Genomic DNA, 26576 nt, shown 5'->3' on the forward strand with positions numbered 1-26576 from the left:
AAGCAGCTTTCAAATCACATAATTGACACTATTCTAGGCACATGACTCTGAGTGAGCATGAGCCATTTCTTCTGGATTAGACACAATCTTTGTGTCATTTATGCGCTAGAATTGTGTAGAACAGCATTTCTATGAGTGGGTAATGTACAGGATATGTGGGTATTGAGATATCAGGAGTTGAAACCTGGTGGAGAATTCTCATCCAATAATGAAGATAAATGACAGGCAGGGGAATGTTAAATTCAAGTAACGAACATTTGTAAGCAGCAACTCAGCGCCATGTACTATCCTAATGCCTGGGAGTACAAAGTGTGTTGGGGGTCCCAGGTTTGGTTCTTCATTAGGAGGAACAAATAGTCGAAGCTATGCTTTTTTACTGAAAGGATGCAAAGGAAACTTAGCAAAGGGAAAAATGGCTCTTGCAGCAAAATCTGGAGGAAACCAGTATAAGCTTCCATGAGTCCTCTGCCAGTGGACTCATGAGGGATGCAGTTAATTCCCCCAGCAAAAAGATGTGATGACACATGTAAAATGTTACCTACCTGAGCAGGTCAGTAGAGATTCAATGCCCAGAGTTTCATGTTGGGGGCTGGTCATATGGTCACCCTCTGCCTAACCCATACCGAAATTCTAAACTCCCAGAGGAGAAGCAAATGTTCATCATAAACCACATTGTTTATACAAACAGTTTATACACAGGGCGGCACTCTTATCAGGGAACACTGGGAACCCTGTTGAAATCCAAGCTCCCAGACACCAACCAAGGTCCAATATTGCAAGCAGATCTCTGGAAGAATAACATTCCCAGGCCTCATATAGTAATTCTTTTATGCACACAGTGATGTAAATAAGCAATTGCTATATAATTGGATACTTGCAATGATTAATTCATTTGACTAAGGTTTATTAACCCTTTGAAGGGTGGAGTAAGAATGAGCTAAATTAGATATGGTTGTAGTGCTTTGTCAGACTCAACTCCATACCTCAGTGTTCTCTCCTCACTCACTGGCAGAGTACTTTTTCTATAAAAAGTGCTATGGCTGGGCTCCAAATTACTTCTCGTAGCCTCCATCTGGAGCCCAGTGCACTTCCTGGGGGCTCTGTTTCCTGTCTGTCATATAATTTCTTCCTGCTTAGCCCTTTAAGTAAGTGCTAAGGGCTACTTTTCTGTTTGACTTCAACAGAATCTGGCTTGACCAGATCCTGGCTTGACTTGAGGTATCCTCAAGCAAGTTCTGCCCCATCCCTGCTCCAGCCAAGATTCCCGGCACCTCACATCTCATCTGGCCTCTCTGTCTCCTTTGTCCATTGGAGGAACTAACCCACTCCTGGTTGAAGCCCTAGTTACTGGGACCTGGCCTCTTCCTTAAGATAATGACTTAAAAGCCATTCAGTTTCTACCCACAACTTCTGGTTAATTTTCACGGTTGGCTGCCAACTGCCTGGGAGTTGGCTAGAGCTTAGAAACTTCAGGTTTCTCTGTTTTTCCTTCTGCAATCCTCTCATGCAGGAGCTCTACATGCTGTAACTGAAAGCAACTAGTATCTTCAGCATCTCTGCTGCTGCTGTTTCTACTGCCCTGTTTCTACTGGAGAGATTTATTCGTTACCCCCAAGCCCTGTCCTCTTTCCTCTTTCAGGGTGTTGTATCAAAAGTACCAAGCTCTGGGTTTATAGGGCTCATATTGAAGATGGGAATAAATGGAGGCAACATACATTGTTTCTCAGGTCCCCAAATTAGCAAAAATAGCAAAGAGGTAGATGGTGACCCTTGAGCCTCCTAATAATATTAAGCAACATGTTCAGGAACCCAGCCAAGAATTACAAAGTAAACTTTCTCTTGTCCTTTCCCCACTCTGTAATCCACAGCTCCAGACAATTAAAACATTGAGGTTCCTGGGAACTCCCAGTTAGTAGCATCAGTTCACCAAGAAATGAAGCTGGTGAGGCAGTGAAGAGCCGGGGCCTAGAAAGCTGGGAATGCCATGATATGGGCACATTGAAAGGCAAGAGGCAGGCATGATCAGCCTTGAACTTTAGGAAGATCCCAGGCAGCTGATGGAAGACAAGACGGGGAGTGAATGTGAAGGCAAGATACAAAAATAAGAATTTTTTGTAATAAGCTTTTAAGAGGCGGTGGGGCCTCAACTAGGTCTAAGGTGGTGTGTGTAGAGTGGAGGAGAAAATATGAGAAATACTCTGAAAGCCAAATAATCAGGATTTGGGAATGGAAATGGGAGAATGGAAAGGTGGACCATTACTCTCTGCCTTCTGGCTTAGGGATCACTGGCTTTGGCAATAACTCCGTTAACATAAAGAATACAGGGAGACCAATGTTGAATCCAAACAATTTCATACTGCAGCTTCCCCTTCATTTTCTTTTCTGCATCTGAAGTGTTCTCACTGGGATGGTTTGGTTTTGTTTTCTCCTTGGAAGGTCCAGAAATGTCCTTGGTGTGTTTGACAGACTTTCAGGCCCATGCACGAGAGCGGCTGTCTAAGTCAACTCGGGATTTTATTGAAGGTGGAGCTGATGACAGCATCACGCGGGATGACAACATTGCAGCATTTAAAAGGTGTGGTCTTCTGTAGCCTGTCTATTGTTAGGTTAAGGTGCACTGGTGGAGAGCAACTTGGACAGTAGTAGTCCTGGTTTCTGCCTCCAAAAAACACAGACCACTCAAGACCTAATAATGTGGATGATTTTGTTGTTATTTTGGTTTGTTAAGGGCAGGGGAGGGAGGGCTGATGGGAAGATGGAAAAAGAGGGAATTTCTCTTATAATTAGCGTAAGTGAGTCATTCTCCTTCATCTTAGCAACTTTGCAACCTGACAAGATAGAACAAGAGTCCCAGAATGACCAGTTCCCTAGGCAGGCAGGATGGGCCTGCTGGGAGGCCTAGATCTCCTGAGTTCCTAAACTCTGGCTTGGAGAAGAAGATGGAAGACAGGAGAGAACTTAGGTTTGGAGAAAATATGGAGATCCAAGGAGTCTTAGAAATAATAAGAGATTGAGTCAGGGGAGAGTTGGTCTGAAAAAGTAGGAGATGGAGCATCAGTCAACCAACAGCAGACCACAGGCAGAGGCTGACCTGCCACTTATTTTTGTATGGTCCATGAGCTAACGATGGTTTTTCATTTTTGAATGGCAGGGGGGTGGGGAGTCAAAAGAAGAATAATTTGTAATACATAAAAATTGTATGAAATTCAAATTTTGGTGTCCATAAATAAAGTTTTATTTTAACACAACCATGCTCAGCCATTTACTATTGTTTATGGCTGCTTTTGCACTTCAAGAGCAGTGCTGAATAACTGTGACAAAGACTACATGGCCCACAAAGCCTCAAATATTTACTCTATGGCCATTTGTAGAAAAAGCTTGCTGATTCCTGTGATACAGAGGACGGGAGAAAACTGAAAATTGGTATAAAAGGGAGTCCTATAGTCTGTATTTTCATACTTAGTTAGCACTATACTAGGCAACTTACATCCTTTATTTCAGTCTGTCTTCACAAAACTATTAGGAAATTTGGATTATTATTCCTATTTCAGATGAAGTGACTGAGGCTACCTTACTCAAATTTGCACAATTAAGAATTTTCAGAAAAATTTTCTAAGTTCATGTGCAAAAATAGTAATATTGTATAAACAATGAAAATTTTAGACACCTGAGGCTAAGTATGCATACATTTAAAAAGTGTGTTTTGCATATTTATTATTTGTAAATTCTCCTACCTTCTTCTAAAGCAGTGTTTAAGTCAAATCTTCAAACTAATTAGCCTCTATCACAAAAGCCTCAATCACTCCCTGGGATTTATTCTCATTCAGTGGCCTTTTCTTACTTTCTGGAAACTTGTTCCTAACCTGAGAGGAAAAGAGCCTGGAACCTCTTCCTACCTATTATTTTCTTTTTAGTCCTTGTTATGATGAACCAAACCATCCAAGTGCTGTAGTGTAGTCTGGGAGGCATGACTCAAAGACACAGACTTCTGACAGAGCAAAGCAGGAATAGTGTGAACTTGGAATGCACAGAGTGGTTCAGAGAAGGTTGGGGAATGGGGAATGAGGTGTTGGGAGTGGCTTTCTGGAGATGAGTCTCCTTCTGGATCAACACAGGTTACTCAGCTCTCAGCCAACTGAACCCACCAAGGTTCCACAGGACCCTGTCTAGTTTAGACTTGTATCAGGAATCAGGGGGTGCACCACAGACAGCACCTCCCTGCTGCAGAATCATCAAACCAACAGATGATCTCTTTGTTGTCTGGCACAGAATTCGTCTCCGTCCCCGGTACCTGAGAGATGTGTCTGAGGTGGACACCAGAACCACAATCCAAGGGGAGGAGATCAGTGCCCCTATTTGCATCGCACCCACAGGGTTCCACTGCCTCGTCTGGCCTGATGGGGAAATGAGCACAGCAAGAGGTATGAACCATCCCCATCTCGAGGCTCCTTTCCAGGAGGTGTCCCTCAGAGCAGTGGCAGAGTGCTTCAAGATTCTCTCTAGAAGGGCCTTAGGAACATAATCTGGTTAACACTAAGGAAGGCAGGAAAGGGAATGCTTAAAGCTATGTTTGTGTAACCTAAGATTGAGAAAACATTCATTTTCCATAATAAAGAATAGAGTGCAAGGGGGGTTACAGATGAATAAGAAGGTGCTAAAATCCAACCAAGTCATCCCTCAGAACAGGGGTGCTGGCCCTTCTGGCTCACACCATCGGTAGGGAAAGGGATGCTTAATGCAGCCCCAAGGCTAGGGCCCTCTTTGGTCCCTGAGGAGCCAGGGCTAGGGCTGAATGGCAGTCTCTGAATTTAGGATGAGGAGAGAATCACGACATTATGTCCTAACACAAGGCCCTGGAAGCTGCTGTTGCCCAAATATTCCATTTTCCCTCTCTTCAATTGACCTTGTCATCTTGTTTGACAAAGATTTTATTGTTGGGTTACATCTCCTTCCCAGTCAACCTAATTCTCATCCCACATCCTCCACCACTACCACCACCAACACCACCAGTAATAATAATGATAATAATAATAATAATAAATAGAAAAGGAGAGATGAGGCTGAAAATGCTCTTGGGACTCCTTCATAATCTTCACTCTAAGTCACATCTGTTTTTGTGAATTGCTCAGGGCTTCCCTGAGGTATTTTCCTTTGACTCCATGATGCAAGAAGCTATGGATTCAAGAATTCTAGAGCTGAAAGTGACATCCATCTCGATGGGGTTTAGGGACCAGGTCTAGCTAGGTTGAAATATTAATATTCCATATGAATGTGACTAGTTTACTAAGTCATCATGGTTGAATGTGTTGTTTGGGGGTAGGATGAAAGAATGGGGTATCTCCTGTTGACATGAAAAATTGAAAATATTAATTTTTGATTAGCCCAAATTCTCTGCCCATGAGTTATAGTGGGACAGTGACATTAACCTGTTGGAGATTTCATTGAAATGAATAAAGTAGGAAATGGGAAATCTGCCAGTCAGCAGCAGCCATATGAACGTCATCACCATCAACTTCATTAGCACTGGTATCTATGCAGTACACCACTTTGCAATGTAAAGAATGCTCCCATAGCTAGTATCTTATTCAGTCTCCCAACAACCCTAAAGACATGTATTATTATTTTCCCCATTTTACAGATAAAGAAAATGAGAGACTCAAGGCCACACAGCAAAGAAGGATTAGAACTAGCATTCTTCTAATTTCATATGTTATGCTTTTTCCACCACAAAGTTCAGGATTCTTCACTGGAATTACATTCCCTCATCCTCTGCCCTCTCTAATTCTCTTCTTCTTCATTAAGGAGTTCATAAGAGGCCCATTTTCCTGTCTGAAGGCTGTAACACAACCAACATGATTCTGGAGATTGCATGGCATCTTTAGCTGGAAATATTTTGTTATCGAGTAGAAAGTTTGTAAGACAGGTTATATAGAGGAGAACCCAAAAAGGTTTAGGTCTCTCAGCCTGATCAAATTGCCTTCCATCCCTTTCTTACAAGGAAGCAGAATGAAATTAAGCTTTATCTGCGTTCATGGGGCAAGATGGCCAGAGGCTATGCAGACTCCCAAGGTTCTCAGCCCAGTCCAGAGGCCTCTGCCCTCCAGCCTGAGTCACGTCCTTTGCTTTGCAGCTGCCCAAGCAGCTGGTATCTGCTACATCACCAGCACATTTGCCAGCTGTAGCCTTGAAGACATTGTTATTGCAGCTCCTGAAGGCCTCCGATGGTTCCAACTCTATGTGCATCCAGACCTGCAGCTGAACAAACAGTTGATCCAGAGGGTAGAATCCCTAGGTTTCAAAGCTTTGGTAATAACTTTGGATGCACCTGTATGTGGCAACAGGCGACATGACATTCAAAACCATTTGAGGAGGAACTTAACACTAACAGATCTTCAGTCACCTAAAAAGGTAAGAAAGATACCAAATTCAATGGACAGGCATTGCAGGAGGCAAATTTCCTTCCCTGTTTTCTCCTTTCCTCCATTCTTTCTTTCCACAGCATTTATTGAAAATCTGCTCTGTGCCAGACACTGGGGATAAAGCAGTTCGAAAAAGCAGATATGGTTCCTGCTCCCTAGAGTTTCCAGACAAGCACAATCAATATAAGACCAAATGTTCTCACCCTTGGAGCTGCGCAACCTGTCACCAGAAGTGTTCTGGCCAGAGCTGGATGCTGAGAAATAGGAAAGCCACGGAAGAGATTTTTGCATGAACTGGAGAGTAAACTAAAAAAGTTCATCTAACATTTTCTACTTTATGACACATTCAGAAAATGCCAATTTTAGATGGCATACATAGACAAACTGACTCTCCAGAGGGGATGTTCATGACCAAGGTGACTGGCCAGACAGTCTAGACAGGCCAGATTCTACCCTACTGCCTTGAAACTGAGGAATCAATATCTCTGCACACATGGAACTCATTTGTGGAGCACCAGGATGCTATAGCACATTTGTTTGTAGCCTCTGAACTAGGTGACTACAAAGGGCACCCTCCCCATTAAAATCCTACGATTAAATGGCAAGGAGTACCTTAGAGAGAGACAGCCATGATAAAGTGGGCATCCCTGGCTATAGTACAGATACTAAAGCAAGCCTTTTCAGCCAGTGGGCAGTTGTGACACCCAGCCAAGTAACTCAACAGTTCTCATTAATCACAGATTGGCCTTGAGGTGCTCCAAAATCCGTATTCAAATTCCAGAAGCACATTGAGATTTACAAATATTTGATGTACATGGTGAGCCAAGAGTAAATATTGGGTAACAACTGGTTTAGTATTGCTTAGTTCTTATCCTGGGTATGTCTCAACCATAACATATCACATTGACCTATAAATGCTTTTGCTTATCCATCTCATATACTAAACTCTGAATTTTTTAAAGTAGAAATTTTGTCTTATTTGTCTTTGTGTCCCCAGATCCTAGCACAATTATTGAGCAGCAACATGATTCATAGTCAATGATAAGCAACTGAAGTAGAAATTCTTTTATACAAATTTTGTTAGAAAAAGGAGCTAGAAACATTGTTGGGTTTTGTTGCTCCTGTTTCTTTTTGTTTTCTTTGTTGTTTGTTTGTTTGTTTGTTTTTGAGACAAGGTCTCACTTTATCAGTCAGGCTGGTATGTGGTGGCGCCATCACTACTCACTGCAGTGTAGACCTCCTGAGCCCAATTGATACTCCCACTTCAGCCACCTGAGTAGCTGAGACTACAGGCACGCACCATTATTTATTTTTTTAGAGGAGCAGCAGCAGTGTCTCTATGTGTTGCCCATGCTCGTCTCAAACTACTAGGCTCAAGAGATCCTTCCGCCTCAGCCCCACAAATTGCTGGGATTACAGGCATGAGCCACCATGCTCAGCCCTGTTCTTCCTCCTTCCAGTTTATAAATGGCAGCTCTCCAAATGTGTCTCATCTTTGGAATGCATCAAGTAGCCTTGAGAGAATTCAGGACTAAGTTCCCTTTTTATTTCCTATAGGGAAATGCAATACCTTATTTCCAGATGACTCCTATCAGCACTTCTTTCTGCTGGAATGATCTCTCCTGGTTTCAGAGCATAACTCGATTGCCCATCATCCTTAAAGGGATTTTGACAAAAGAGGATGCAGAGTTAGCTGTGAAGCACAATGTCCAGGGCATCATTGTTTCCAACCATGGTGGGAGGCAGCTTGATGAGGTTCTCGCTTCAGTAAGTAGGATTACTTCAGAGAGGGGTGTGTTTGTGAGTGCTGTGTGTGTATGTGTGAGTGTGTCCACATCAAGGGACTCTGTGAAATCTGAGCATATTTCACTCCTCTGTACCACATGTGTTGGTATGTACCTGTGAATTTTAAGGACTGTTAATTATTATTAGTAGCCTACTGTGTGCTAAGCTGTTTTTTCAACCTTTACATATAGCATCTCTAAGTCTCATGCCAATGCTGCAAGATGGGTGTTATTATCCCTGTTTTGCAAATGGGGATACTGTAGTTTAGTGATGTTAAATAACTTGTCTTTAGTTCACATAGATAATAGTTAATGTCGAATTTGATTAGACAGATGTTCTAAAGTAAACACGTTTCATGGCAAAACTCTAAGAACACCCTAACGAGTCTTTTGCTAAAATCTATAAAAATCCTTAATTTTTTCCCTTAACTCATAAACTTATGTCCATTATAAATGAAGTTTGAGGGCAAGAAAGTGAGAGACAGGAAGGCAGGGAAAGAATCTTTACATGGGAATTTGTTGTTGATTTGTTTTCATTGAGTTATATTTTTTCAAATGTTCTATTGCTGCTTGACTTGTTTTAAGAAACAGAAAATGAAGTTTTTTCCTTTTCAGTTTCATTGACACTTATGTAAATAAAACATGTTCACTGCAGATAAATTAGAAAATATACATAAGCAAAAGATAAAAATTAACACTAATTTTATCACTATCACTAATGTCAACATTTTGGTCATTGTTAACATCTTCTTAATGCAAATACAACTTTTTGTGTTTAAGAAAAGCATAAATAATATTTTGTTTTTTTTCTTTTACTTAGCATTATATTAAGAGCAATTTTTTGTTTCAGTATATATGCTCCTCTTATTTTTAATGGTATGTGGTATGAAGAGACAACTATATAACCAACCTCCGTTGTAGAACATCTGTATTGCCTCTAATCTTTCCCTATTTTAAACAACACATCAGTGACAGAATCCATAGCACGTTCTCAAGTACTTCTTTAAGATAAATTCCAGGACTTAGAAATTTGCACTAGCTGGTTGGTACATTCCATACACGTGATGCTTGGAAGCCTAAGAGCCAGCCACTCATCTCCTCCTCTGCACCAGCTCTAACTGGTAAAGGCAGAGGAATGGCAAGCCCACATGGAGAGCAGGGATCACCCTTCACTGTGGCTCTCTGGTAAGAGCTGAACTGAAGTGGTTGGGTCTCCCGCTTTTCATCCCACCTATTGACCTGCAACCTTAGGAGAAAGTGGTTGGGCTGAGCACACACTGAACTCTCTCACCCAACCCCTGCCAGGATGCCTACAAGCCATCCAGTATTTAGCAAAACAGAGAAAGCAAGCATGCCCTGAGTCATCCCAACTATGCCTAAATAGGAGCAGAAGGCAATGAAGAGCCCACCACCAACAAGCAGCAAACAGTAGAATATAGGCTTTTGAAAGAAAGCTAATAAAATACATCATACAATAGGTGTCCGGCTCTCATTAATCAACTTAGCTGGTCTTGTTCTTTTGGAAGAACTGAGTAATGAGTAGACAAAGAGGAAGACTAATTCTCCCATTGTGCTTCACCACTAGAGAATGAGTATTGGCTAAGGCAGGGGCCAGGGAGAGGAAAATTTCTCCTATCTTATTGTGCTGATCAACTTGTTATTCTCCCAAGCCATTTGGCTTCACATCCAAACAAACTCAAGTTCACTTGGAGACAGCACAAATATCAGTGTGAGCCTAGTGAGGGTTTTGCTTCAGGTGAAACCTGACCCTGGGCTTGTATAACCCTGCCTCACTCGCCTCACCTTAATCCTAGCCCCAGATCTATTTATTCATAAAAACAAACTTCCAGCTCACAGGTCAGAGTTTGCTATTTGTTTTTTTAAAACATTGTATTCAAGCATCATTTATCTGAGGTTTTTAAAAAAAATTATTTCCATAAGTTATTAAGGAACAAGTGGTGTCTGTTACATGAGTAAGTTCTTTAGTGGTGATTTGTGAGATTTTGGTGCAACCATCACCTGAGCAGTATACACTGCACCCTATTTGTAGTCTTTTATTCCCACCCCCTTCACACCCTTTCTCCCTTAGTCCCCAAAGTACATAGTGTCACTCTTACGCCTTTGCATCCTCATAGCTTAGCTCCCACTTATGAGTGAGAATATATGATGTTTGGTTTTCCATTCCTGAATTACTTCACTTAGAATAACAATCTCCAATCTCACCCAGGTTGCTGCGAATGCCATTAATTCATTCCTTCTTATGGCTGAGTAGTATTTCTATATATATATACCACAGTTTCTTTATCCACTCATTGATTGATGGGCATTTGGGTGGGTTCCACATTTTTGCAATTGTTAATTCTGCTGCTATAAACAAGTGTGCAAGTATCTTTTTCATATAATGACTTCTTTTCCTCTGGGTAGATACCCGGTAGTGGGATTGCTGGATCAAATGGTAGTTCTACTTTTAGTTCTATAAGGAATCTCCACACTGTTTTCCATAGTAGTTGTACTAACTCACATTCCCACCAGCAGTGTAGAAGTATTCCCTGTTCACTGCATCCACGTGAACATCTATTATTTTTTTATTATGGCCATTCTTGTAGCAGTAAGGAGGTATTGCATTGTAATTTTGATTTGCATTTCCCTAATCATTAGTGATGTTGAGCACTTTTTCATATGCTTGTTGGCTATTTGTATATTTTATTTTGAGAATTATCTATTCGTGTCCTTAGCTCACTTTTTGATGAGATTTTTTTTTTTTCTTGTTAATTTGTTTGAGTTCCTCATAGATTCTGGATGTTAGTCTTTTGTCAGGTGTATAGATTGTGAAGGTTTTCTTGTACTCTGTGGGTTGTCTGTTTACTCTGCAGACTATTCCTTTGCCATACAAAAGCTCCTTAGTTTAATTAAGTGCCAGCTATTTATCTTTGTTTTTACTGTATTTGGTTTTAGGTTCTAGGTCATAAAATCCTTGCCTAAGCCAGTATTTAGAAGGGTTTTTCCTATGTTATATTCTAGAATTTTTATAGTTTCAGGTCTTAGAATTAAGTCCTTGATCCATCTTGAGTTGATTTTTGTATAAAGTGAGAGATGATGATTCAGTTTCATTGTCCTACATGTGGCTAGCCAATTATCCCAGCACCATTTGTTAAATATAGTATCCTTTCCCCACTTTATGTTTTTGTTTGCTTCACCAAAGATCAGTTGGCTGTAAGTATTTGGCTTTATTTCTGGGTTCTCTATTCTGTTCCATTGGTCTATGTGCCTATTTTTATACCAGTACCATGCTGTTGTGGTGACTATTAGTAACGAGAGAGAATTCATGTCCAAATAAAAGACATTTGTATAGTCCTAGCATGGTATTATTTGGATTTATTTTTTTTTGAGTTGGAGTTTCACGCTTGTCACCCACGCTAGAGGGCAATGGCGCAGTCTCAGCTCACTACAACCTCCACCTCCCAAGTTCAAGCAATTTTCTGGCCTCAGCCTCCCGAGTAGCTGGGATTACAGGCACTGGCCACCATGCCTGGCTATTTGTATTTTTAGTAGAGATGGGGTTTCACCATGTTGGCGAGGCTGGTCTTGAACTCCTCACCTCAGGTGGTTCACCCTCCTCAGCCTCCCAAAGTGCTGGAATTATAGGCGTGAGCCACTGTGCCCAGCTGGAATATTTTTATGATGTTGTGAAAGAGAAATATATTTGTACAAACTCTTCTAGTGAACCATACTATGCAGTGGAGTTGATAATAATGATGAAATAAAATAGGGAGTAAATTTCACCTTAGGGCGAGGCTTTAGAGTTAATTTTTAATAGGACAGAACAGGACATTCATTAGAATCTTCTGGGGACAATAGCTGACTTATCCTTTCCCCTGGTACCAGGAGGAAGTACAAGAACAATGTTAGATATGAAACTTCATAGAGGCGGGAACTTTTCTCAAAATCCTCACCTTTTATAGCACTGGCAGCAACCTGCAGGGAGTGGGACACTGACCTCAGGCAGAGACTATAAGGGACTGCCAAAAACTCAGATACTATAGTTTGAAATCAGGTGATTTCAAAGTTCCTCGTAGAAGTTCCCACCTCTTTCACAACATTATAAAAATACTACAAATAATACCATGCTGGGACTATAAAAAATGCCTCTTATTAGAATATGAATTCTCCCTAGTTATTACATGTAAGTTCAAAACATATTCAATTCCGCACCCCCACCTATAAGTTAAAGTAGAAAATTATTTCCTCACTAGTTTCTTATACTGTTCAGTCTCAGCCAAAGATCCCATTCAGGTAGAATGCTGATGGATTCCTTTGGCAGCAGAAGGCCTCATAGGGCCCAGTTTTGACTCCTCTTCTCAGGCCATCCCTCAGAGAAGCACAGACAAGAACCCTGAGGGAGTTCCAGAACTCCCTCCCCAAGGATCTTCCCCCTTGATCCATAAGAGGCCTGTTTGTCACTGCTCTTTACAGACTTGTAGGTGCCTAGAAGCAAAGATTGGCCTGGGCACCTTGTGTGGTCAAGGCCTATAGGCCTGTTCCCTGGAATTGAAGAGGCAACATAAGAGACAAAGTTCCTTAGGAAAATCAGGCCAAGGTGATAAGATGTTTTTATTTTGTCTATCACAGGCTCAAACTTTAGTTTTACCATGTTGTACTTTAGTCCTATCTCATTTTCTCAGATACGCCATGAGGGAGTCAGGGACAAGTTGGTCAAGTGGTGCATGAGAAATAATGTTCAGCCCAGTTTCCCAAGTCAGGATGCAATCCAGACATGCAGGCCATGGCCAAGTGTACTTGTCTTGCCAAAAAGACTTAGTGCCTTTGCAGTGGAGAGCCTTTGTAGTTGTGCCACCCTAGAAACAGAGAGAGTAGAAGAAAATCAAAAGTCAAAATGTTGTTTGAAAAGAAGAAAGTTAAAGTGAACAGTATAAATGGAAAATGTCCCTTTTAGGACGGAAAGAGCAACCAAGCAGTTCTCCCAACTTGTAAGACAGTTAAGTGAGTCAGAGAGAAGCTAGACTGGAGTCAAAGCAGAAAGTCAAGGCAGGAGGGCCTCAGGAATCTGACTGCCACTGCAGTTAATCAGCGCTAGCAGCCTCAAGCATGGGAGGGGAAGAAATTGTCAAGGGCATCTCCTCAGCTTGGTTTTCCTGGTCGTATGCCAGGAAGACCAAGTTTGAGAGTCAAAATAGAAAGCCCTCCAGCCCATGTGTATCTCCTTTTCAGATTGATGCTTTGACAGAAGTGGTGGCTGCTGTAAAGGGGAAAATTGAAGTCTACCTGGATGGCGGGGTCCGAACTGGCAATGACGTGCTGAAGGCTCTGGCCCTTGGAGCTAAGTGCATTTTTCTTGGGAGACCAATCCTATGGGGCCTTGCCTGCAAGGTGAGAGTGGCAAAGCAAACCAGCAAGAAGATACAGAGCTTCTCATTCATTTCTGTGCTTTCCTGTGGTTCATTTTCCAAGCTTAGCCATTTTCAAAATGATTCCTAAAGGATAGTTACACCTAAGCTGCATCTCCATGCTTCCTCTGAAGCCTATTACAAAATGTTCAATAGCTTTCATCCCCTATCTTTGTCTCTGTGCTTTCCTTTATTCCCAAGGTAATTCTCACTTCACAGATATTCCCCATCTTTCCCATTATAGCTCTGACTACATCTAGAATTTATACTCAATGGATGGTCAGAATGTTCCTTTATGTCTCTTTGTGTCTCTATCTGTCTGCCTCGGGAGCAGGGTGAACATGGTGTTAAGGAAGTTTTGAACATTTTAACAAATGAGTTCCACACTTCCATGGCCCTTACAGGTAAGTTAAAAACATTTTTTCTCTGATTTGGAACTTAAAGTAGGATGGCTAAAGAATAGGAGCAGCAGTCCTTCCCTCTAGCAGACCCTTTCCTGACGTGGTAGCTGTCCAAAAGATAGGACAGGCAGGCAACTTTCAAGACAAAGATTAAGCACTATTCTCTGCCCAGTGGAAACCAGAGCTATCCTCAAGATCATTTTCAGTTCTGGGAAGTGTCACCTCTGGCTCTGAATTCTTGCTTCTGTTGAATTCATTCAATTTACGGACTATTGACATATCCTATGCCTGCTGTTTCTGTCCACTCCAATCAACCCAGGCATGAAACTCAACTCTTTTCTATCCTTCTACTTTTAGGAAAAGACCCTCTCATTAGTATATTTCTGTGAATACTACATTTTGCCAAAGTTATGGTGCATACATCATAAATATGGAAAGAGCTCCCAGTTAAACATTACGCAGCCTGTTACTGCATTCTTTCAGCCTTCTCATCACCAGGGACTTCTCATTGCCTACTCAAGCCCACAACTCCCCAGCCCCGTAACATCATGCCAGCTTCCCCTTCTCCCTTCTTTTACTTATCTGGAGTTACTCTCTTCAATCTTTATGTCTAATCTGAGCTACAGCCATAATTTTACATATTAATTAACATCTTCTTCTAAAGAAGAGTTTTTTCCTTTGACAGAACTTTCCTTTAGAAGGCAATTGTTATGTGGAATACTCACCCCATCTCTTTTGCTATCTGTGTGTCATATTCCTCCCGAAAAGATACTTCCTATATCCCTGAGCCTTATCAGAACCAAGATAAAGATCAAAGACATCTATTGCACACAAGAGTTGATTTAGAAAATGCTAAAATAGGGTTTTTACATGTTTACCCTGACATTTTGACATGGCCGTGTTCAGAGATGACCTGGGCTCAGGTTCACAGAATAATTCCCAATGCAAACAAAATTACATTATTCATTCTGTATGTAAACCATTTTATAAGAGTGAGCACAAATATCAAGTCAGACTTGTTCCCCTTCATCACCCCTTACCCATGATGAGGTGAGTTGCTGGTGTTTGAGAAAAATGAGCTTGTAACCACATTGTTTTTTAGGCTGCCGGTCAGTCGCTGAGATCAATCGAAACTTGGTCCAGTTTTCCAGGCTGTAAGAAAAAAAGGCGAATAACCAGACTGCTGAGGTTGCCCACAGGAGGATCACAAACTCACAGCACAGTGTGTGATGCTGTCCTTCCCGGACCCCATCCTGTCCGGAGGCTCATGATCCATATTTCCCATATTTCCAATACCTCCACCCCTGTGCTTCAGGCCCTCCAAACCCCTGTGTTCCCCAAATGTTCCATGCCCTTCTTTGTATCACTGACTATTATATGTTGCTCTCTTGCCTAAAATCTTCCTCTGAAGTAAAAGATCTCAAAAGGACAGATCATTAATGACTGGAACCACTAGTGGGTGATATTTTTTGCATACTCTATACAACTCTATGAAATGACTATCTAACTTTGCACTCTGGACAGAGGAGCTGTATATACAAGACATTTCTTTCAATAAAAACGTACTCCTATCTATAGAAAATAGGGAAATAGTTAAGGACATAGACTTTGCAGCCACACAGACATGGGTTTGACAGTCAGGACTACTGCTGGCAAGCTATGTGACTTGGGCAAGTTTTCTGATCTCTCTGTGTTTCTGAGTCCTGGTGTATAAAATGGGGATTATACTCCCTTAGCCAGTAGGTTGGGAAAAAGTTTGAGTAAGATAATGTATTTGAAGTTCATAACACAATGCTTAGCACCTAGTAGGAGTTTAAGAAATAGTAGTGTTTCATACTTAATAAGTATATATATATACTCATATATATATATATATACTTATTGTTTGGAAAATTCCTATTAACTTTTCAAGGCATTGTTCAACTTTTCACTGTCACCGAATATTAACCCAGGCTATTTGCTCTGTCCTTCCTATTGTACTTTGCATATTCCAATATTACAACCCTTATTACACCTGGTCATATTTCTTTATTTGCATGTCTCTCTCCACAAATAGACTAGGAATGGCTCCAGACAAGAAACTGTATGCTTGATTCTGGGCTTGGCATATAGGAACATCTCAATGAACATTTCTGGGTTGGATGGATGGATAGAGGAATAGATAAAGGACAGCTGGAAAACATATAAATGACCTACCAGAATAAAACCTCCTGAGACCAGCAGTCAGCTAGAATAGATTTCTAGAGCAGGGATACCCAGCTGAATAAGATCTGACACTTGAAGACATCAAGAAGGTTAGAGATGGCTGGGCATGAAGGCTGATGCCTATAATCCCAGTACACTGGGAGGCTGAGGCAGGAGGATCACTTGAGCCTAGAATTTTGAGACCTCCGTGGGCAACAAAGGGATACCTCTACAAAATTTAAAAATTCTTTAAAAACCTAGCCGGGTGTGCTGGTGTGCAGCTGTGGTTCTAGCCACTCAGGAGGCTGAGGTAGGAGAATCACTTGGTCTGGGAAGTTGAGGATCATGCCACTGCACTCCAGTGTTCTGGGTGACAGTGCAAGACCCCATCTCAAAACAACAACAACAAAACCAAGAAAAAAAAAATAGAAGAAGAAGAAGGTTAGAGAAAAAAAATCTAAGTCTAAACTAATAGCTTCAGCAATGTCTTCCCCATCATCTCTCCTGCTGTTTGCCACACTCTGTTCTCCATACAACAGCCTGAGAGAGTTTTTAAAAGTAAAATCAAATCCTATGTCTCACCTATTTAAAACCTTTCTGTACCTTCCCATTCCACTTGCTATACACTCTAAACTGATCTCTCGCTCTCTCGGGCACTGCATGATCTGCTCATCCTTCCAACACATTTCCTCATCACTCTCTCTTTTACTCATAATGCCACAGCCAGATTGGCCTCCCTTCTATTCCATAAACAATCAAAACTTTCTTGCCTCTGGATCATCACATTTATCATTCTCTTTACATAAAATGGTGTTCCTCACCTTCTCATGGTTGGCTCTCTGTTGACATGTAGATCTCAGCTGAACTGTCACCGCCCTGATGAGATGAGACGTCCCTGACCATCCTCTCCCGAAAACAATCTGCTTCACTCATCACATCACACTGTTTATCCCCTCCTATCTGTTACCACAACCTGCAACTAACTTATCAGTTGTCTACTTTATTGTTTATCTGTACCTGCATAGGGACCTTAGACTGTCTTGTTTCCTGCTACATTCCAAAAAGCCTAGAATCATGTCCAATATCATAGAGGGCCCCATACATATTTATTAAATAAATTAATCCAGGAAGGCAAAGCTGGATCAAACTGCATCAGCACATCTGGAGAATTATAGCAGTCAGAGGAGCAAAACAGTGAGTTAGGATGGAACCCAGCAGAATGGTTCACTACCTAAGCCAATAGACCTGAAAAGTCTTCTATCATTCCTTGACTGGACACTTTCCTGCATGAAACCACGCCATAATACAGGTCCACTTTTGCCCAGATTAACCCACAGAGCCAAGAGCTGGGTCAAAGGAACTTTAGCATGGAAAACACCAAAAGAGAATGCAGTCCCACAGCAGTCTCTCTGGTAATAACTTTTAAGGATTATTTGCTTAACCCAAATATATGTATAGGATGTCCACCACCCACATATTTAGAAAAGGGAAAATGAAGTAAGGTCATACAACCTGCTTGCCTATAACTGCAATTCAGAACCCAGAATTGAGGAGAAGTGAACACCCAAACTTTCAAATCAGCAGTCCCTTAAAAAAAAAAAAAGTTCATAAAGTGTGTGACTCAAAGAAGACCCTTTGATTCTTCTCAGAACAAAAGATCTTAAAAGGGCAGATCAGAAATGACTGAAACAGCCAGTGGATTATAAAATTTTGCACATCCTATATATATCTATGAAATAACTGTGGAAGCTTGCACTGTAGACAGAAGAGCTATACTTATAAAATATGCCCCAACAAAAATCATACTATCTATTAAATAGTGCAGCATAGACAAATCAGATGAAAAGAAGAAAAGCAGGTGTTGTTAGAATACTTGGAAGAGCAGCGGATACTTTGGAGAATCATGGTCATTGAAAAGGGGCTCAGAAGGCTAAATTAGATGTAATTATTAATGGGTTGATAAAAAGAAAAGGGAAATTGATCATGATCCCAGTGTTAGGCCTTAACTTTTTACTCAGGTGTCAAATTGGCTGCTGCATTGGTGGATTGATAATTTGAGGTCAAGGAGAGGTCTTTAATCTGGCAGCCAGGATGGAGTGCTTGTGCTAAAAGTTTAGGGACATACTAAGAAAGCACATATCTAGGGATGACTGTCTGGATGACACAGCAAGTCACAGTTGCATTACGGGACAGGAGACCTAGATGACCATGGGCCTTGTAGATGACCTTCAATACCCTGATTTGCATAGCAACATGTGACTTGTAAAAAATGGAAGCTTCATGATTTAGTCTGTTTGTACTAGTATAACAAAATATATGAGATCAGATTATTTATAAACAACAGAAACTTATGTCTCACATTCTGGAAGCTGGTAAGTCTGGTAAAAGCCCAGAGTCTCCTTCCAAGATGGCTTCTTGTTGCTGCATCCTCTGCAGGAGACGGACACTGTGTCCTCAAGTGGCAGAGAAATGGAAGGGGCCACCTAGTTCCCTCAAGAGCTTTTATAAGGTCACTAATTCCATTCATGAGGGCCTTGTCCTCATATGTTAATCACTTCCTAATGACCCCAGCTTTAAATACTATCACATTGGCAATTAAGTTTCAACATATGAATTTGGAGGTAACACCTTCGGACCATACAATTTCATGAGATCAAGAAAGAATACGGGACAAGGGTGATCTTGGTAAGGCTAACTCATGCACTGCTGCAATGGACTTTGGGAATATCTCTTACTTTGAGTGACACTGCCAAGGCCAGAGACAAGACAGAACAGAGAAGCAAAAGAAAGCCTAAAATATTCATTCTCATGACCTAGGATGTTACAGGATTTTATGACCCATTGGCTAATGTTATTCTGTGCAATGCACTGACCTCCAAGAAAAGTAGCAGGAAGAGAGTTTTCAGATAAGAGACTTAGGGACCCTGGAAACAAAGTAGTATTGACTAGTCCAGTTCTTCCACAGTAAATGAGAAAGGAGAAACCTTTATTTTGGTCACATTGGATAGTTTTAGTGGATAGATGGAGGCTTTCTCAATAAAGTACTAAAGAGCTAAACTAATGGCAGAGATTTAAGTCTAAGAAATCTTCTCTTACCCAGGGGTCCCCAAGTTTGCCTCAGACAGTGGGCAAACTCATGAAAGAGCTGACTCACTAGCATATGACCAAACCTAGGCAGGCTTTGCTGTCTTCTGGCCTGTTCCCCAGCCCTCATACCATTGTCCTCCATCAGCCACAGAGACAGTGGGACTTGGTGCCCTTTCTAAAACTTTGCTCTCTAGAATTTCACTTCTAGATCATAGAACTCTTTGTCAGATACCACTTTCTCAGCCTCGTTCCATTTGTGTTAAGTTTATAACTATGGTCTCATGATTCTCCTCACATCAGAAAAAGATAAGAACATCTCAGTATTAAGTTTTTTGTGTGGTTAAGTAAACAAATAAATAAAGCCTTGACGATAAAACTTGAAATTATAGAAAACATAAGTAGGATAACATCCATCACTCCAAACACCCAATTGCAGTCTCATAAGTCAATTTTTTTTCATGCTTTCATGTTGGCTAGTGATCACACTGCAAAATTTCCAAAAGCTTCCTTTATTACAGGTACTTCAAGCAGCCATAATTGTCTGCTTAAGGTCATCTCTTCAACCCTGAAATCATCAGCTGAGGACTTGTGGGAGACATTACAGATAGGTTTGGGGTAAGAGTGAAACAAATCACATGAGCATATGGTATTAAAGCAATGTGGTATACAGACAATGATGTTAGCTTACTTTATAAGAGAATGTAGTAGAAGTTCTCTGTATGCATCTACCTGGTAATAGCTGTGCTCCCGGATACACGTGTGTAATTTTTTAAGTTTTTCTGGGCTCAGAGGGCTAGATCCAAAATTATAAGGGAAATGAGCCAGAATGTTATCAAGATAATGCCAAAAGGCCGTTCTCTATTGCTCAGAAACATGGAAAAGGGAATGCCCACAGTAAACTGAAGAGATGCATATAAATCTCAGAAGCAATCTCTTAACTCCTAAAAATGTCTTACATTTGGAATGCAATCTGATCTAAAGATGGCAAAACACCTGAACAGACACCTAACAAAGGAACATATATTGATTACAAAAAAGCATATGAAAAGATATTCAACATCATATGCTATTAGAGAATTGCAAACTAAAACAAAAATGAGATAACACTGCACACTCATTAGAATGGCAAAATCCACAACACTGACAACACCAAATGCTAGCAAGAATGTGGAGCATCAAGAATGCTCATCCATTGCTAGTGGGATGCAAAATGGTACAGACACTTTGTAAGGCAGTTTGGCAGTTTCTTATAAAACTAAATATATTCTTACCATATGATCCAGCAATCATGCACACTTTGTAAGGTACAAGACACTTTGGTACACTTTGTAAGTACAGATACTTTGTAAGGCACAGACACTTTGTAATGGTACAGATGCTTTGTAAGGCAGTTTGGCAGTTTCTTATAAAACTAAATATATTCTTACCATGTGATCCAGCAATCATGCTCCACTGCATTTACACAAATAATTTGGAAATCTATTTCCACACCAAAGCCTACTTTTAGATTAGATCTTTATAGCAGTTTTATTCATGATTATCAAAACTTGGAAGCAGCCAAATTGTCCTTCAGTAGGTGAATGGATAAATAAACTATGGTACATCCAGACAATGGAATATAATTCAGTGCTTAAAAAAAAAAAGAAAAACGCTATCAAGCCATAAAAAGACATGGAGGAAACTTAAATGTATTTTGCTAAATGCAAAAAGCCAATATGGACCGGCTACATGCAGTGTTACTCCAAATATATACATTCTGGAAAAGAAAAATCCTTGGAGACAGTACAAAGGTCAATGGCTGTTGGAGTCAGGGTGAACAGAGGGATGAATAGGCAGAGCACAGAGGATTTTTAGGGCAGATGATACTATAATGGTGGTTACATGTCTTTATACAACTGTCAAAACTCAGAGAATGTGCAAGACCAAGAGTAAACTGTGGACTTTGAGTGACAAAGATGTATCAATGCAGGTCAGTTGATTGTACCAAAGGTATCATTCGGGTCCAGGCTGTTGATAGTGGGGGAGGCTATGTATGTGTGGGGGTAGGGAGTACATGAAAACTCACTGCATTTTCCCTCAGTTTTGTTGTGAAGGTAAAATATTATAGAAAATAAAGTCCATTTAAGAAATTAAATGAGATAACATAGTAAAGCTCCTGATACATAGTAAAGGGCTCAATTAGTATATTAGAGCTCTTATGTAGAGCTTTTTATGTGCAAGGAGATATCCCATATGACCTCTTGGTCTGATATTAACTAATTATTCCTTAAAATAAATGTCTGGAGTGGAGGGAAAATGGCCAATAGGAGGTAGGACTAAATTGCTCCTCCCACTTGAATGGACAGAACAGCATGTGGAAACTTGCATCGTGAACTTCTGCTCCAGAACTACTGCAGGAATATACCAGGAAAGCTGAGAGAACCCACAGACTCTCTGAAGGAAGCAGATTGCTCCTGCAGAACTCAGAAGAGAGCCCAAATACTCTGAGTGCCCAAGATGTGAAAGTGAGAAAAGGGTAATCATATGCTCCCAAACACACACCCTCAGTAGAGAACCTGAAGGTCTAGATCATAGGAGAAGGATTTGATCTTACCTGGAGCTGAGTCAGTTTAGAGAGTGAGCAAAATACAGGGGTAGAGGAAGCAGTGGGAAAAGCCATGTGGACTCTCTGGGTCCCCAGGGAAGCCATTTATGACTTGTCTCACAAGGGTCCTTGGGAAGGGCTGCCAGAGGAAGTGGGAAAAGACCACGGGAGAAGGAAACCTTCAGTTGACTTTTGTAACAATTCCAAACAAATAAACTCAAAGGAGGGTGTGCATCTGATGTGCAGACTCAACAGGCAGGAAGGTGTGGAAACCCGGCTTACTTTCTCAGCTGGGAGGCTGGTAGCCTGGTGCAGGGTCTCAGCTCTGCTGACACACTGCCTGAAAACAAACTCAGTGATGTTGGGGTGGGGACGTGGTGGGAGTGAGACCAGCTTTTTGGGTTGTATGGGAGCTGGGTGAGGCCTGTGATTGCTAGATTTCCCCCATTTCTCTGAGAACCTGCATGATGCAGCAGAGGCAGTCATAATCCTCCTGGGAACATAACTCCATTGACCTGGGAACCACAGCCCTATAGTCCAGCGGCTGCAACAAGCCGGCCCAAAGAGAGTCTGAGCTCAAACATGCCTAACCCTGCCCCCACCTGATGGTCCTTCCCTACCTACCCTGGTAGTTGAAGACAAAGGGCATATTTTCTTGGGAGTTCTAGGGCCCTTCCCACTGCCTGATCCTCCCTATACTACCACAGCTGGTGCTCTCTTGAAAGTGCTACCTCTTGGCAAGAGGCCAAGCTGCACAAAAACAGTGCATTAAACAACCAAAACTAAGAACCCTCACAGAGTCCATTTCACTCTCCTGCTACCTCCACCAGCGCAGGTGCTGATATCCACAGCTGAGAGATCTGAAGATGGTTCACGTCACAGGACTCTGTGCAAACAACCCCAAGTACCAGCCCAGAGTCTAGTGGCCCTGCTGGGTAGCTAGATCCAGAAGATAAATAACAGTCACTATTGTTCAGCTTTCAGGAAGCCACATCCCTAGGAAAAGGGGGAGAATATACATCAAGGGAACACTCTGTGGGACAGAGAATCTGAACAACAGCCTTGAGCCCCAGATCTTCCCTCTGACATAGCCTACCCAAATGAGAAGGAACCAGAATAACAATCCTGGTAATATGACAAAACAAGGTTTTTAACAACCCCCTCTCAAAAAATCATACCAGCTCATGAGCAATGGATCCGAACCAAGAAGAAATCCCTGATTTACCTGAAAAAGAATTCAGAAGGTTCATTATTAAGCTAATCAAGGAGGCATCAGAGAAAGGTGAAGTCCAATTTAAGGAAATAAAAAAATGATACAAGATATGAGGGGAAGAGTCTCCAGTAAAATATATGGCATAAATAAAAAACAATCACAACTTCAGGAAATAAAAGACACACTTAGAGAAATGCAAAATATACTGGAAAGTCTCAGCAATAGAATTGAACAAGCAGAAGAAAGAACTTCAGAGCTCAAAGACAAGGTTTTAGAATTAACCCTATCTAATAATGACAAAGAAAAAAGAATTTAGAAAATGAACAAAGCCTCCAAGAAGTTGGTGATTACATTAAATGACCAAACCTAAGAATAACTGTCATTCCTGAAAAAGAAGAGAAATCTAAAAGCTTGGAAAACTTATTTGGGGGAATAATAGAGGAAAACGTTCCTGGCCTTGCTAGACACCTAGACATTCAAATACAAGAAACTCAAAGAACACCTGGGAAATTCATTGCAAAAAGATCATTGCCTATGCACACTGTCATTAGGTTATCTAAAGTCAAGACGAAGGAAAGAATCTTAAGAGCTGTGAGGCAAAAGCACCAGGTGTTTTTTCCTTATAGGCAAAACCCATAAAGGAAAACCTATCAGATTAACAGCAGATTTCTCAGCAGAAGGGATTGGGGCCCTATCATCAGCCTCCTTAAACAACAGAATTATCAGCCAAGAATTTTGTATCCAGCAAAACTAAGCTTCATAAATAAAGGAAAGATACAATCTTTTTCTGACAAATAAATGCTGAGAGAATTCACCACTACCAAGCCACCACTACAAAAACTAGTAAAAGAAGCTCTAAATCTTAAAGCAAATCCTGAAAATACATCTAAACAGAACCTCTATAAAGCATAAATCTCACAGAACCTATAAAACAAAAATGCAATAAAAAACAAATCTCAATAAATTTAAGAAAATTCAGATTATATCAAGTACACTCTCAGACCACAGTGGACTAAAATTGGAAATAAACTTCAAAAGGAACCTTCAAAACCAAGCAACTACATGGAAATTAAATAACCTGCTCCTGAGTGATCATTGGGTCAACAATGAAATCAAGATAAAAATTAAAAAATTCTTCACACTAAATGATAATAGTGGCATAACATACCAAAACTTCTGGGATACAGCAAAGGCAGTGCTAAAAAGAAAGTTCATAGCCTTAAATGCCTACATCAAAAATCTGAAAGAGCACAAATAGATAATCTAAGGTCATACCTACGGAACTAGAGAAACAAGAACAAACCAAACCCAAACCCAGCAGAAGAAAGAAAAAAAACAAGATCAGAGCAGAACTAAATGAAATTGAAACAAAAAAAAAATAGAAATGATAAAACAAAAAGGTGGATCTTTTAAAAGATAAATAAAACTGATAGACCATTAGCAAGATTAACCAGGAAGAGAGCCAAATAAGTTCAACTAGAAACAAAACAGGAGATATTACAACCAACACCACGGAAATACAAAAGATTATTCAAGGCTACTATGAACACTTTATGTGCATAAACTGAAAAAGCTAGAGGAGACGGATAAATTCCTGGAAAGATACAACCATCCTAGCTTAAATCAGGAAGAATTCAAAACCGTGAACAGACCAATAACAAGCAGTGAGGATGAAAAGGTAATAAGAATATTATCAACAAAAAAAGTCCAAGACCAGACGGATTCACAATGCATTTCTACCAGACATTCAAAGAAGAATTGGTACCAATCCTACTGACATTATTCCACAAGATTGAGAAAGAGAGAATCCTCCCTAAACCATTCTATGAAGCCAGTATCACCCTAATACCAAAACCAGGAAAGAACAAGACAAAAAAAAGAAAACTGCAGAGCAATATCCCTGATGAACATAGATGCAAAAATCCTTCACAACATATTAGCTAACTGAATCTAACAGCATATCAAAAAGATAATCCGCCATGGTCAAGTGCATTTTATACCAAGGTTGCAGGGATGGTTGAACATACACAAGTCGATAAATCTGATACACCATATAAACAGAATTAAAAACAAAAAAATCACATGATCATTTCAACAAACACAAAAAAAGCATTTGACAAAATTCAGCATCCCTTTATGACTAAAACCCTCAGCAAAATTGGCATACAAGCAACATACCTCAATGTAATAAAAGCCATCTATGACAAATCCAAAGTCAACAAAATACTGAATGGGGAAAAGTTGAAAGCATTCCCTCTGAGAACTGGAACAAGACAAGGATGCCCACTCTCACCACTTCTATTCAACGCAGTACTGGAAGTCCTAGCAAGAGCAATCAGACAACAGAAAGAAATAAAGGGCATCCAGATCGGTAAAGAGGAAGTCAAACTGTCGCTGTTTGCTGACAATATGATTGTATATCTACAAAACCCTAAAGATTCCTCCAGAAAGCTCCTAGAACTGACAAATCTCAAATAAATTTAAGAAAATTATAAAAGACCTTGTCCTTTTATCAATTGCTGAATTCAGCAAAATTTCAGGATACAAAATTAATGTACACAAATCAGTAGCTCTGCTATATATTAACAGCTACCAAACTGAGAACCAAATCAAGAACTGAACCCCTTTTACAATAGCTGCAAAATAATAATAATAATAAAATACTTAGGAATATACCTAACCAAGTAGGCAAAAGACCTCCACAAGGAAAACTACAAAACACTGCTGAAAGAAATCATAGATGACACAAACAAATGGAAACACATCCCATGCTCATGAATGGGTAGAATCAACATTGTGAAAAAATTGTAGACTGCCAAAAGCAATCTACAAATTAAATGCAATTCTCATCAAGATAGCACCATTATTGTTCACAGAACTAGAGAAAACCATCCTAAAATTCATATGAAATCAAACAAGAGCCTGCATAGCCAAAGTAAGACTAAGTAAAAAGAACAAATCCATGGCATGAATACCAGGAGGTAGAGATCAATGGCGCCACCTTAAAGACTGCCTATCATACCATTATTGTCAGCCCCTGGAGCACCTGGCTGAATGGCATCTATGTAACCTCTCCCACCAAGATAATTGGCAGACAGCGTAGTAAGTAGAAAATGGAAATGAGATTTTACTAAAACCTTCTCCATCCTCACTTCGAAGGCCTTCTGGGAAAGACAGCAAAGTTGAGCTCATATAAACCAAAAGCTCTGGCCCCAGCTCTACCTCTGTGGTGGGGGGAATGGCCCATTCTTCCTTACTTCTGACAACTGGCTCTTCAAATACACTTCAAATACCTGGGAATCTACTCATATCCATCCTCTGAATGAGAAGAAAATTGCTTCTCCTTGGCAAAGAGCTTTGGCCTGGGCAATGGTCCCAATCTGTCATTAGTATGAGAAACTTTCCAGTATTTTCATTTTTGTGGTCACTGTTCTCTTCTATTTCCTTGTATGTATTAGTTCATAAGCACTATGTTTCAAAAGCACTAAGACATTCTAGA

The 26576-nt window shown here is 40.6% G+C and overlaps 1 protein-coding gene across 4 annotated transcripts in view; it reads left to right on the forward strand.

Moving 5' to 3' along the window:
- Positions 1 to 15487, forward strand: part of HAO2 (hydroxyacid oxidase 2) — a 31947-nt gene extending 16460 nt beyond the window's left edge. The window contains exons 1-8 of one of the 4 annotated variants that reach the window (XM_063624715.1): positions 1869 to 2088; positions 2437 to 2575; positions 4270 to 4421; positions 6131 to 6408; positions 7977 to 8186; positions 13433 to 13591; positions 13943 to 14012; positions 15112 to 15487. In XM_063624715.1, the coding sequence (XP_063480785.1) occupies positions 2058 to 2088; positions 2437 to 2575; positions 4270 to 4421; positions 6131 to 6408; positions 7977 to 8186; positions 13433 to 13591; positions 13943 to 14012; positions 15112 to 15167 (1095 nt within the window). In that variant the 5' untranslated portion in view covers positions 1869 to 2057 and the 3' untranslated portion in view covers positions 15168 to 15487. Of the gene's footprint in view, positions 1 to 1868; positions 2089 to 2436; positions 2576 to 4269; positions 4422 to 6130; positions 6409 to 7976; positions 8187 to 13432; positions 13592 to 13942; positions 14013 to 15111 lie in introns of those variants that run through there. The other 3 variants (XM_063624717.1, XM_063624716.1, XM_063624718.1) reach the window with 3 other exon arrangements.
- The last annotated feature ends 11089 nt before the right edge of the window (positions 15488 to 26576 follow it).

This window comes from Symphalangus syndactylus, chromosome 12 (genome assembly GCF_028878055.3).
Source record: "Symphalangus syndactylus isolate Jambi chromosome 12, NHGRI_mSymSyn1-v2.1_pri, whole genome shotgun sequence".
In the NCBI taxonomy this organism is placed as follows: domain Eukaryota; kingdom Metazoa; phylum Chordata; class Mammalia; order Primates; family Hylobatidae; genus Symphalangus; species Symphalangus syndactylus.